This window comes from Megalobrama amblycephala, linkage group LG18 (assembly GCF_018812025.1).
Source record: "Megalobrama amblycephala isolate DHTTF-2021 linkage group LG18, ASM1881202v1, whole genome shotgun sequence".
Lineage (NCBI taxonomy): Eukaryota > Metazoa > Chordata > Actinopteri > Cypriniformes > Xenocyprididae > Megalobrama > Megalobrama amblycephala.
Window position 1 is genome coordinate 7984752 of NC_063061.1, and position 14347 is coordinate 7999098.

The 14347-nt window shown below is 39.3% G+C and overlaps 1 protein-coding gene across 3 annotated transcripts in view; it reads right to left on the minus strand.

The window, feature by feature from the left end:
- Positions 1 to 14347, minus strand: part of ppp2r2bb (protein phosphatase 2, regulatory subunit B, beta b) — a 99784-nt gene that overhangs the window by 4209 nt on the left and 81228 nt on the right. For all 3 annotated transcript variants that reach the window (XM_048165170.1, XM_048165171.1, XM_048165172.1), the window contains exons 3-6: positions 13592 to 13757; positions 11554 to 11666; positions 3220 to 3397; positions 128 to 292 (exon numbers count right to left, since the gene is read on the minus strand). In XM_048165170.1, coding sequence (XP_048021127.1) covers positions 128 to 292; positions 3220 to 3397; positions 11554 to 11666; positions 13592 to 13757 — 622 coding nt within the window. The remainder of the gene's footprint in view (positions 1 to 127; positions 293 to 3219; positions 3398 to 11553; positions 11667 to 13591; positions 13758 to 14347) is intronic.

The following is a 14347-nucleotide window of genomic DNA, read 5'->3' on the forward strand; positions in this document are numbered from 1 at the left end:
GAAATTTCATACTGGTTTAAACATTTTTGGCTTAAATCAAGACCTTGTGAAAAATACCAAATGCCTGCTCATCTCAGACAAAAGATAAAAAAAAAAAAAAAAAATACAAAGACTTAAGTGAACTCACATTTAGAGTGGTTGTCACAAAGTGCGGAGGTTCTCATGTCGCACAATCTTATGGAGCCCTTGCTGCTACTGTAGACAAACGTGTTGCATTGGTTAGGGTGAAACTCAGCCGCTGTGATCACCTCGGTCAATTCTTCCATGTTGGCTGGCTTTATGTCCACAATATCTGAGCAGGCAGAGTGAAGGATCCACAATCCAACATTTCACACACTTGAAGCATATTCCCCATGAATCATCAAATCCCTTTCAATAAATTGCCTGCTTGATTCATGTGTCTGGCTCTATATATAATGGATTGCTTCAGATCTAAATTTCCCAAATAACTGGATGAAACGGCAACTGAGAAAATCTTTCAGGCTAAATTTCTCCCAGGAGAATCTGATATCTGTGCTTTCAGAATTGGCTTATATCAAAAACGTCCAATAAAAGAGCTCCAGGAGCCATACATATAAGATTACGTCTATCCGTTTGGTGTTGGGTAGTGACAGGTTATCCATCACGACATGCTGCAAGTGACCTTTGGCAAATGACAGGCTTTCTCCAACTCCCATGAGCAACTCCACAGAATCACCCATACAGACAGTCCACAAACTCCTCAATCTCAGCTCTGCAGGGTCCTTAAGAACAGAAATCAATAATGATCAATAGGGATGCGTGCCTGTGTAAGCTGGACACTATTTACCTTTGGGAGGGCGAAGCAGGGGTCAGGATTAGTGGCGGACACTTGATAAAGGGTAATGGGCGTAATGTACATCACAGAGGTGTTATCTGTCAGAATTAAGTGACAGCAGAGACAGTCTGCAGGTGGTTTATTGGGTTTGTTTGATGATTTAGCTGAATCCCTTTGTTCTTCATTTAGTAACAAAAGCCTGTATGTATTTATTTTGTCTGGATACAAAGTGACTTCTGGAAAAATATAGCAATAAGGTAGTGCATTACAGGGCTCCAGACTGCAACCATTTTTCCTTCTGGTGAAACCAAAATTTTGTTAGCGGTCGCGCTGGCGCAACCACCAACATCAAATGGCAAAAGAAATGAAAGCGGAATGAAACTGCTCTACTCATTTGTGCTTTACGGACCATTTATCAATTTCAACCAATAATAGACAGCGCAGCGCAACTCATGGCGTGAGCTACTCACAAGCTGATCTAAGTCACATGACACTGTTACTACACAACGCTGAGAGATCCAGTGCAGTGAAGAAAGCATTTGATTTCGCCACAGAATTCATAACATCACTGCGAGATCTAGTGAGAAGCATTCAAATTCGTCGCAGAATTATTAACCGTAGATATCAGATCAAAAAACGCTGACGTGGAAACCAGGAGAAACATGAATGAACAAGTCTTTCAGTCCACAAATCTCTAACATTCACCATGGATTTAATGTAGTAACACTAACTATAATCATGGAATTGTGGCAGGAATAGTCAAATGCTTTCAAGTAAAGTTTCTTTTTTTTATTAAAGGGTTAGTTCACCCAAAAATGAAAATTCTGTCATTTATTACTCATTCTCATGCTGTTCCACACCTGTAAGACCTTCGTTAATCTTCAGAACACAAATTAAGATATTTTAGTTGAAATTTGATGGCTCAGTGAGGCCTGCATAGCCAGACATTTCCTCTCTCAAGATCCATTAATGTACTAAAAACATATTTAAATCAGGTCATGTGAGTACAGTGGCTCAATATTAATATTATAAAGTGACGAGAATATTTTTGGTTTGCCAAAAAAAACAAAATAACGACTTATATAGTGATGGCCGATTTCAAAACAGCTTCAGGAAGCTTCGGAGCATTATGAATCTTTTGTGTCAAATCATGATTCGGATCGCGTGTCAAACCGCCAAACTGCTGAAATCACGTGACTTTGGCGCTCCAAACAGTTGATTCGATACACTAATTCATTATGCTCCAAAGCTTCATGAAGCATTGTTTTGAAAATGGCCATCACTAAGTAAGTTGTTATTTTGTTTTTTTTTGGCACACCAAAAATATTCGTCGCTTTATAATATTAATATTGAACCACTGTACTCACATGAACTGATTTAAATATGTTTTTAGTACATTAATGGATCTTGAGAGAGGAAATGTCATTGAGCCATCGGATTGTATCAAAAATATCTTAATTTGCGTTCCGAAGATGAACGAAGGTCTTACGAGTGTGGAACGGCATGAGGGTGAGTAGTAAATTACAGAATTTTCAGTTTTGGGTGAACTAACCCTTAAATGTTTAGAAATTATGAATGATGATGCTGCCCTCAATCTGGAGCCTTGAAAACTTGCATATTGTAATTTTGGTTAAAGTTAAGGCATTTGTCAGTAATATAGTCAAAATGGGGAAAAATGTAAATAAGGGTTGATTTAAGGTGTGCCACCAAATTTTATGCTTGTGCTCCTAAAATTTTCAGTAAGGGGCTACAGTGCTCCTAGTAAAAAAGTTAGTGAAGCCCTGCATTACCGTGATTTTACAATGGTTGAGGAATGCCATGATATATGACGCAAAAAGGCTTAACTTTTATAATATTGCACTTTGCATCAATTCCTCCATCAAGTAACAGGCCTATAGTTCATTAGCCAAACTGTATGTGTTATCATAGATATGTTTACTTGGCACATTACTTAAGGTATTCAATTTTTACAATTTAAATCTTCTAATAGGTCTCCGGTTCAAAGCCTGGATGAGGCCTTTCTGTCTGGAGTCTGGATGTTCTTCCTGTGCTGGTTTGGTTTCCTCCAAGTTAGACTGGAAACAATAAATTGCTTGGAGGTTTGAGTGTGAATGTGTGTCTGTTGCTGTTAGCTATGTAATGGATTGGCCATCGGTCCAGTGTGTTTCCCTCGCTTCGCCCCGAAGTGCTGGGATAGGCTCCAGCAACCCTGTGACCCCACATAGAACAAGCAGTTTAGAGAATGGAGAGATAGACTGTTCTAATTTAATGTTAGAGCTAATAGTTGCTTCTGAAAAGGTAAAAGTTACTATGAATGAATTTTCTCAATTCTTTTCATATAATGACAAAAAACAGAGACCCAAAATTTTTCAGACATGCAACCATCTAAGATTGTCATCAACCATCTGCCTGTAAAAGGATACTAAAGCTTCGGTTTGTGATCTCCAAATTCCACAGGTTGATCCTCAGGTCATCTGTGGACATGTATGTTTCATAGTCGCTGTTGACAGAGATGGAGTTGATGTGATAGGTGTGAGCATTAGAGAAAATGCGACGAGGTGTTGCCTCCACCATCAAGTCCATGGGTCTCAATACAGGCACCTGAGAGGAGGAGAAAGACACATGGTTAGGAAAAGAGACTTATAAATAATAAATAACAAATTAACATTTGTGAAGATCGCTTTTCCATTGCTCACAGAGGTAGCGCAGAGGTTACACAACATATGCATGGAAAAAAATCATGTGGATAATATAATACTGTCAAGGGTTTCTATGCAGATACAGATTTTTTTTTTTGTATCAAATCTGTTACTATTTTTTTTGTATTCTAGCTCTGCTGGAACACTGTATTGACCAATCATCATGCAGGACCAAACCTATCCATTTTATAAATTGTAATTACATCGGTTACCCTGTCCTTTGGTATCTAATACTGGCATCTACTCTACATTGACCACTGAAAAATGCTATACAACATATGTTATTGTTATTTGCTCTGGAAAAAAAACCCCACAGATTCCATACAGCACCTGCAATAACAGAGATGGTCTTTTGTCAAGATCTGAAGACGTGTGGAGTCTAGCTCCCACAATGCTGTGTGGTGATAGGAGGCACAGGTCTACCATCTCTTTAATGATGACTAATCTAAGGGCTGATGCTCCTACATGTGCTTCATGGGAGGGGTATTGCGTCGCAGTCAGTGTCCGACTCCCCGTGATGTTTTTCATATGCGCAGCCCTCCACTAATGACAGAAGTGGCACGGCAGACATGTCCTACTCACTACAGAGATGAGGAACGCTCATCATCGAGCAGTGGGAGGTGGAGGAGGGGCACACGCTACCGAGGCAGGTCATTATCACCTAACACATGGGAACTCCATCTTTTATTTCCGTTAGAGAATGGGGGTGGGGTGAGGGATGTCCTATTGTTGATATATACCTTTGAAATACATTTTCTACAGCCTTTACCATTTATAATTCATTTTACATAAAATTTGTTTTGAGTTATTTCACAAAAAAAGAAAAAAAAAAGAAAGAAAAAAAAAAAGAGTTAGGCTAGTCTGACAAATTTAATTTTCACGTCATATTTCACTCTAAATAGGAAAAATAAATTACACCTTTCTTTAAGAAAATAAAGCATTTTTTTGGGAGAATTCCGATTTGTTCTATTGTGACTCTAATTTGGTCTTTTAGATTTCCGGTATGTCCTCTACTACCCTACATGTGCTTTCAATAATAAAATTAGCCCATGGAGCATAGCGTCATGAATTCAGTTGACAGGACCAATCGAGACTGATTGAAGTTATTATCTCTCAATCAAGCGTTAATTGAGTTTGACTGCTGGGATATTCAGTCACTAATGATAAGAGGGGGTTGGATATGTGGGTACACTATATTAACACATTATACATTATTCATATCTTTTGCATTGATTTAATGTTAATGTTAATACAGAAATCATAAATCAGCATGGATTATAAGAGAGTATGTTGAGTAGTACAATAAATACGTATTTTTCTTTCAGCACAGACCATTGCTGGCCTACTTATTTCTTCAAAACACAGAACAGGGTAGCATTTCCCAAAAGCATCGTAAGCCTAAGTTGATCGTAGCTCCACTGCCACCAATGGAGCTACGATCAACTTAGGCTTACGATGCTTTTGGGAAACACTGCCCAGAATGACACAGTTATGTTAAACTGATTGATTTTTAATGATTGTTAATGAATTCAGGCACACTACTCTTTTCACATACAGTGAGAGACAGCTGCTTTGTGCTGCACAAATGTGACTTCCATGCGTTGTGGGTTTTCATGTTTGGTTTCAGTAATTTTCAGTGATGGAGATATGAGCTGTGTGTGATGTGAAGGTTTAGATCCATCACTGTTCTCCATTGGAGCTGCTCCCATCAGTTTTGTGTTCTACAGACGACTCAAATTGTCCGCTCTCCACCCAGATATATTCAAAAATGTATCAGAAGTTAATGAAGATTCGACCAATTTGACGAATGCTTGTGTCAAAAGTGGTGAGACTTTATAGTTTTATGGAGGTCGGCATCTTTGATATTACTTTGGTCACTTTCATTATCGTTACTGGTAAGAGAATAAGGGCTTGATTCCTGTAGCACGTTCATACAGACAGTATTCGAGAAACTGCTGTGTGAACGGGACATTTCGAGACTCACACCAGTAAGTAAATGGGGTTGTCAATCCCAAAAACTGACAGTGTGAATGTAGCCATTTTGATTTTTCCCTACTATATAGTAGAGCTGCACGATTAATCATTAAAAGATTGTGATCTCAATTCAGACACCTACGCAATCTCATTTCTAAATGACAGCGATTCGCCTGTGTCTATTAAACTTTTGACAAAATCACACCAGAACATTCAAATCTGTTCGCACTGCCAGTGAGCCAGAGAGAGCAGTTGTCTAGATATGAAACAGCTTTATAAACAGTCTTTTCAACCACACAATTCAGATTCGTTCAAAAAGGCTGATTCATCCAGCAATGAAACGATGAAACATTCATTCAAAATAATAATAAAAAAAAATAATAATAATTCATTCAAATTAATTAAACATTTTAAATAGACTGCAGCAATTAACATTTTGTCAGAACCTCTGATAAATTACATGTTATGTTGTTTAGTTATCTGTTCAGAATCGTGGGAGAATCGTGATCTCTGTTTGAAAAATCATGATTCTCAATTTATCCAGAATCGTGCAGCACTACTATATAGGACAGTATGCATATTCAGATATAGCCATTCCCTTTTTTATTCCTGAATGAATTAGTGTTTTTAAATGAATTGGTTAAGTGAATAATTCAAAGATAGTCACATGTTTCATTCCTCAATGAATCAGCATCTTTGAATAAATCAGTTAGGTTAATCATTACTCATTCATAAAGACAGTCACATGCCGCCACCTACTGTTGCAACAATGTAACAAATCCCCACCACTAATGCCTACACGAAGGTCAACGTATAGTGCGCGTGACCCGAATTTCGCCATCAGAAGAGTGCACTGCTAGATTTTTGTAACCGCGCGTACATTGTACGTGCAGGTCCCACATGCACATTTAATTTTTTGCAGTAATTAGTTTATCCACAAGGTGGCAACCATGCCCTGGGGGCATCGATTCACAAGGTAGTCAAAGAAAACCTGCATAAACAGAACAGAGTGGAACGCATGCAAGCTACAGTGACAATGGAGGCTTACATAGATGAGAGATTGTGTGAAGAGGTTAGAAAGTGCCCTCATTTGTATGGGGGAACTCTAGCATGAATGAATACAAATATATTTACATAGGTTGTAACTCGTGGCAAAAGATTGCTCAAAACTGCGCATGCGTCGATTGCCTGTGTATGCATATGAGTCAAGTGAAGTATACTTTGCAAGGCTGTGCATTCGGCTGTGTGCTTACGCTAGCGTACACGTAAAAAAACGAAGTATACCCAGGGCTTAATGCACAGACTGACTGTCTGAAACAAGAAAACAATAATCTGTGTACTAAAATCGAGGAGCAGATTTAATTCTATGGGTTTTTTTTTTGTTTTGTTTGTAGAAACACAAAATCATATGCATGAGAACAATGAACAGTTCTTCTGAAACCCTTTCACACTAGGCCATTGCGCCATCCTTACTGTCGGTCCCTGGAAAGTATAATTTTTCTACTAGGCTCCTTTTCTTAGCCTAACAAAACCAAACATCCAAACAGCCGACATGTTTCTTTGTCTTTCAGTTAAACACAAAGCGTACATGTCTTCCTAAAGATGTCTCAGATTCACGGTTTTATTGACAGTGACAACCCCCTCCCCCCAGCAGAAACAATTTTGCTGGGTGAATCCCCTCATGTTTGGAGTGCAGACACAGATGAAGGCAGTAAACACTCGGTAGCCCCTCATCTCTCTGGATAACAGTTGGGGCAGATGTATCCTGTGGAGTCCCTGCGAGGGATCCACCCTCACCTCCCCCTTTATCTCCTTCTCCTCTCTGCTCAGTCTGTGCAAAATGATAAATGCCCTGATTTTGTACACACACACACACATTTGGGAGAGGATTTCAGCTCTCTGTGCTCTGGTCTCCAGAGGGCTGCAGTGTTAGTTAAGGAAGAGGTGATGGAACTGCTGCCCTGAACACATTACAGCCGTCTCAAGAACACTCTCCTAAATATATCCCCTATCCAGAGCCACCAGTCTACTGTATCCTCAAGAGAAAGAGAGGTGTAAATTCATGCTAAATAATTAATGGATGCAGGTCGAAATACCTGGAACTGTTCCAGATTTGGTAACCCATAATATTTACATTTACAGTCTTAATCAACTTACATTCAAAATTTAGATGTATACTTTTTAGCATGGGCGTTTCCTCCGAGGAGGCAACGGAGGTAGTGCCTCATCAAAAAAAAAAAAAAACTTGATGAGAAAAATCAATATTACAAAATTAAAACAACGCAAATATTACAAAATGTGACATTAAAAAGTGTAGAAGTCACTCATTTTTATAAGTATCACCCGCAGGTAAGGTTACAGCGGAAGGCTCACCTCCCTTGATCCCAATGAGTTAAAACAGAACCCCTAAAGCGAGCGGTGGGTTTGGTAGGGGGTAACTGAGAATGAATGTGAGAAAGTCACATGAGAGAAGGCAATGCCTCCATCGCGCTATGATTGGCTATGATCAATTATGACTGGATATCATTGGTTCATGCGATAAATCCCGCCTTTTGTTTTCGTGCGAGTTCTCGTCGAATAGGCCTGAATGAAGACAACAAAAAAAAAAGCATCATTCTGCGATGACGGGATTAGAGTACAACTGGGGTTGAATATTGACACCTTTCTGAGTGGATGACTGCTGGGTAAATCAATATCATAATTACTGAGAAATTCTCAAACGGAAAATCCTTTAGTACAGCCAAGTAGTTGGATGAAGGCAAAACTATATTACACTATATTTACCTGGTGCAATTAATACATTTCAATCAATTAATTAATATTTAACAATTTAAAATTGTTATTTATGAATTACGACAGATTCAAACTTGCGTTGCCCTAAGGAGAGCCACAGCTCAGTGTTTTGGAGCACCTGGTCCAACAAGGCAATGCATAATTAAAGGAGTTTAATTACACTAACATTTCCTCAAATGCCCCACATCAGGGAAAAACTTCTGTGCATTTCCGAGTGTTGAATCAGCTGCCTAAAAACAACAGGGGTAAAGCCCCATTCACACCGCCGGGGACTTTGTCGCTGCATGTCGCTAGTCTCTGTACTGTGAAGATGTTTGTGGGAGTTCCCAGTGCTGTACCTCTAATGTCATTGGTAGACTGCACGTCTGGCCATATCTTTAGAAAATGTAATCACAAATGATAAATAAAGCTAAGATATCATTATAATTTGACTAGGAATTAACCTTAAAAGAATGAAAAGTAGCATTCTGCTGTTGGAGAGTGTTGTTTTATAAGTTACAGCAGTGCTAAATGCATTAAATCATTAACTAGATTAACGATCAATTAATCAATTAATTAAACTCACTCATACTCTCAAAAATTCAAATTTGACAAAATATCTATTTTCTTGTCCCTAATAATCAACATTATGTAGAGGAAACTGTAATATGAACTGCAGCAGTGATAAACTGTTCACTGCATCATATGATTAACAACACGAACAAACAATGTATGAATCAAACTCACTAAGACTGCCGATATCAATGTATATGGTTACAGTCAAATCATTTAAAGGGGATCTATAATTCCCCTTTTACAAGATGTAATATGTAATATAAGTCTCTGGCGTCCCCAGAATGTGTCTGTGAACAGCCCCTATTTGGGTGTGAGCAAAAACACACCATTTTTGAGTGTGTCCCTTTAAATGCAAATGAGCTGCTGCTCCCGGCCCCCTTTCCAGAAGAGGGCGGAGCTTTAACAGCTCGTGCTTTGGTTGCTCAACAACTACAAAGCTGGAGAATCTCACACAGCCAAAAAAGTAAACTGTGTACACGATTTAGCAAATAAAGGAAATTAATTAGTAAATTGTTTTTTTCCCCTGCATGTCATGTGCGGGCTCAGTACAAACTAGGGCTGAGTAAACAATATCGATTTCTCGATTTTAATTGATTCTCATTTTTACGAACCAATATCAATTCTTAAATCCCAATAATTGATTAGTCTAGTCTGTTCTCAGTTGATGAATGAACAGAACATGTAAAGTGCTTCCCATCCAATAAATCACAATAATCTTTGTGCTTTGTTACTTTTGATATGAAGCAAAGTCACAGATTTCAAATGATGTCCATTTTATTATGAGATTCAAAAAATAAATACCATTTTGGTGCTGTTTAATGTGGTGTGACAGATCGCTTTAGCGCCTCAGTTAAAGAGAAGCGGCAGCACAGAGCGCATGTGAACATCCTCTCCTCCGCTTTAATACCAGTTACAGTGCGAAAAATACATGACTAAACATCTGAAGGTATGTTAAAAGATACAGTACAACTTACCGAAATCTGTATCATGTCTCGTGTAATCGCTCAATCAATGTTTCAGCCACGGAAAGACGTCAATTAACATTTACCTCAGAAAAACATATTCAGTGACCATAAACTCATTAGTCAGCTAGAAAAGTGAACTCTAGAAAGCAACATTTTGATAAACATAGCTATGCACTATTACATATTCATTATAATTTTTAATGTTCCTCAATATTTAATGCATGTTTGAATAAATCAGTTATGACAGCCATGATTTAAATGTTTATATTTAAAAAAAAATTATTATGTAATTCTAAACATTATTTATTATATAAAAACATAATTGAGTGTAATTTGTGTTTGTATGTAAGTTAATTTTAACCTTCAGTATTATAGTAAAGTAAACCAACTGACTCCCATGTGTAGTTTACAGCATTAGATGAGATTTTTTTCCTCTCAAAAATTTGCCAATGAAATACTACATCCAAAATAATCGATACTGAATCAAATCGAAAGCATGTGAATAGAAATCGAATTGAATCGTGAAAATTGTATCAATACCGAGCCCTAATACAAACCTCATAAAATCATGAAAAGTGTAAAAAAATACATAAAAAACCCCGAATCAATTACTCAATGTGAGATTTTTTGGCAGCTGCCAAAAAATCCAAAGGAGAAAAAAGCCCTGTATACTCTGAAATGACAAAAAAGATCCTGCCTGGCATCAATCTAATGATTCCCAGGAGAGAATACCACAGTATCTACACAACATTAACATTTGACATTTATCAGCTGCCCCCAGCTGTAGCAGCAGGTCACCGCTGGACACGTTCCACTTACACAGTGTGAATCCATGTATGTAGGAGGGTATATTCCTCTGGGTCCACACTGGCAAATGCACAGGCCTTCCTCCACTCCCACACCTCAAACAATAGGTCCATCAACAATTTGATGACACTAAGTCTCCAAAATACTACCCAAAACCCCTACCTTGTCAGCTGTATTTGGCAAGATATGAAACTCCTTCTTCCAACCAATAATCCTCCTCTGTTGCGATAGAAGTGCCCACTTCCACTGGGGAAGCTATGGCTGCCAAATTACAACAGAGCCTGACCTTATTTTTTTCGCTTCACATACTAGAGCCAACAGATTAAGACTCCCTTTCTCCTTATGCTTGGGGAGACAGCATGGTTAGGAGAAGTCAAGAAAAAATTAAAAATTGGCATCATTCAGTACCTTTTAGATATTTTTAACGCTGCTCTCCATTGCACACCAATCTGTTTGTTTGACAAACATTTTTAAAAGTTTTTAGGCAGTCTAACAGTGCTCAAACAGGTTTGAGAAGTACTGCTATAATGTACAAATGTGAGTAATATCAATGAAATTTGTACATACTACATCCGCCATGTTGTCACTGTCACATTACATTCTCAAACCCTCTCCCGTGGCCTCATGCAACAGTAAACTGTTCATTGGATGCACACTTCAGAATCTCTGTGAAAGTAGTATGTAATCCGGGCACTTTTGACTTACTGTTTTTCGAATACTACTAATTCACACATACTAATAATTTGGCGTACTGTATTTTGCATACTATATAGTATGGAAGTAGGCATATTCAGATACAGCGACTAGAAACTTTCAAGCAGGTGTGTTGGAGCTAAACTCTGCAGGAAAGTGGCCTTCCAAGAGCAGGATTAGACGTGTGGGAAGTGTTGAGTTTATATGTCTACTGCCAGTGGCGTAGCAAAAAGACCAGCGAGTGAACTTGATTTAAAGGGACTTTGCTTACCCTCAGAGCTGTGATGGTGGTGGGGTCCCGTATCCTGCCATCTTCATCCTTCAGATTGTAGCCCTCTGGTCGTTTGTCTCGCTCACTGATTTTCCATAGTTTCACAGTTTTATCTGGGAAGAGAGATGATATGAGCGACAATGTGTAAGCAGTGTTTGTGATGCTAGTAGCAGAGAAAAATTGTACTGGCCCCCGTGAGCTACTTTTAATTGCCGCAGTCGCTCTTCAGGGAAAAAAAAAACAGCATAATTCTTTAACAGGCACTGTGAACAACATGTTACCAAGTCAGTATTGAAATTTTAAAAATGTGACGATACCAGCATTTCCCCCAAGCATTTTGAGCGCTGTTGAGCGGATTCTTAAACATCTCTGATTGGCCATTGTGTTCACGCACTCAACAGATATATATCTGTGATTGGCTACAATGATCAACACTTCAAAAACATGTTGTTAATGGATATCTCTGATGCATGGGAGTGTTTGAAAGCAGTATTAAGGATCCGCTGATAGACGCCTGCTTTCAAACGCTTTCAAACGTATCTGTGTAAGCTCTCTGTGAAGAGCGTCAACAATGTCTATTTTGAAGCGATAATCATTGTAGCCAATTCACAGGCATACACTATATTGCCAGAAGTTTTGGGATGCCTGCCTTTACGTTCACATGAACTTTAATGACATCCCATTCTTAATCCGTAGGGTTTAATATGGAGTTGGCCCACCCTTTGCAGCTATAACAGCCTCAACTCTTCTGGGAAGGCTTTCCACAAGGTTTACGAGTGTGTTTATGGGACTTTTGACCATTCTTCTAGAAGCGCATTTGTGAGGTGAGGCAGTGATGTTGGATGAGTAGGCCTGGCTCGCAGTCTCCGCTCTAATTCATCCCAAAGGTTTTCTATCGGGTTCCATCAGGTCAGGACTCTGTGCAGGCCAGTCAAGTTCCTCGACACCAAACTCGCTCATCCATGTCTTTATGGACCTTGCTTTGTGCACTGGTGAACAGGAGGTCATCCCCAAACTGTTCCCACAAAGTTGGGAGCATGAAATTGTCCAAAAGCATTGAAGCATTAAGAGTTCCTTTCACTGGAACTAAGGGGCCAAGCCCAACACCTGAAAAACAACCCCACACCATAATCCCCCTCCACCAAACTTTACACTTGGCACAATGCAGTCACGCAAGTATCGTTCTCCTGGCAACCACCAAACCCAGACTCGTACATCTGATTGCCAGACAGAGAAGTGTGATTGGTCACTCCAGAGAGCACGTATCCACTGCTCTAGAGTCCAGTGGCGGCGTGCTTTACACCACTGCATCCGACGCTTTGCATTGCACTCAGTGATGTAAGGCTTGGATGCAGCTGCTCGGCCATGGAAACCCATTCCATGAAGCTCTCTACACACTGTTGTTGAGCGAATCTGAAGGCCACAGGAAGTTTGGAGGTCTGTAGCTATTGACTCTACAGAAAGTTGGCGACTTCTGCGCATTGTGTGCCTCAGCATGCGCTGACCCCGCTCTGTGATTTTACGTGGCCTACCACTTCGTGGCTGAGTTGCTGTTGTTCCCAATTTCTTCCACTTTGTTATGATATCACTAACAGTTGACCGTGGAATATTTAGTAGTGAGGAAATTTCACGAATGGACTTATTGCACAGGTGGCAACCTATCACTGTACCACGCTTGAATTCACTGAGCTTCTGAGAGCGACCCATTCTTTCACAAATGTTTGTAGAAGCAGTCTGCATGCCTAGGTGCTTGATTTTATACACCTGTGACCATGGAAGTGATTGGAACACCAAAATTCAATGCTTTGGAGAGGTGTCCCAATATTTTTGGCAATATAGTGTAGCTTAAAGTAGCATGTTATTTGTTTTTTTAAAGAACACCCTTTTAATTCCAACAATTCAATATATTGTATTTTTTACTCCTAATGTGTGTGCACAAACTGGATGGGTTAAATGCAGAGGACAAATTCCGAGTATGGGTGGGTTACTTCACATGTCAGATCAGATCATATGAAGAGAACACATTGGGTTTGCTCACCATTAGTGGACAAGAGGAAATAGGCGGCATTCTGTTGAGGCAGCCAGCGGATCTTGTTGATCTTCTCCTCAATCTCTAGGCTTTTCAAGTAGTCAAATTCGGGCTCATGGCTCTGAAAGGTGCTGTAAACATTGTACTCCCCCCGACGGTGAGGCTGGTTCTTACTCTGCAATGATATAAGTTGTTTATGGTTCAAACCAAGATAATCAATAATAAAATAGGACATTCTATGAGTATGTGGTGCATTGCCTTGTTTCACTGCCTGTTTTTACAGTTTATTTCACTGCCTATTTAATGTCTATTATTCATGACAAACGCATTATCAGAGGATTGCATTTACAATTCATACAGCGGTCTACATTTAAAATGCTAGAATCTAATTATACATTTAGGACATAATTAGTGACAGCAAACAAATGATAACTGAAAATTTCAGCCTAAACATTAGCTTATATTAAGTCTCTGTGTAGCTCTTTTACAGTTACATGTGGAATGCGTGTTGATTTTTTCTTTGTTGCTGAAGGCCGTGAAATTTAAGTGAGGCAGGTCAGGATCTCAAGGCACAAAGGTGGTCCGGGTTAGAGGAATATCTCAATACCGATCAGAGCGTGGAAACCTTCAGGGTCAGTTCTCACCTTGGGAAGCGTCTAAATCAATAAGCAGAACTCAGACAGGCCGAGAGAAGGCGAGGGTATTAATGGAAACAGATTTGCCCTCGGTGGGAGGGAGGGGGTTAAAGGGGGTCTGAAACAGAGT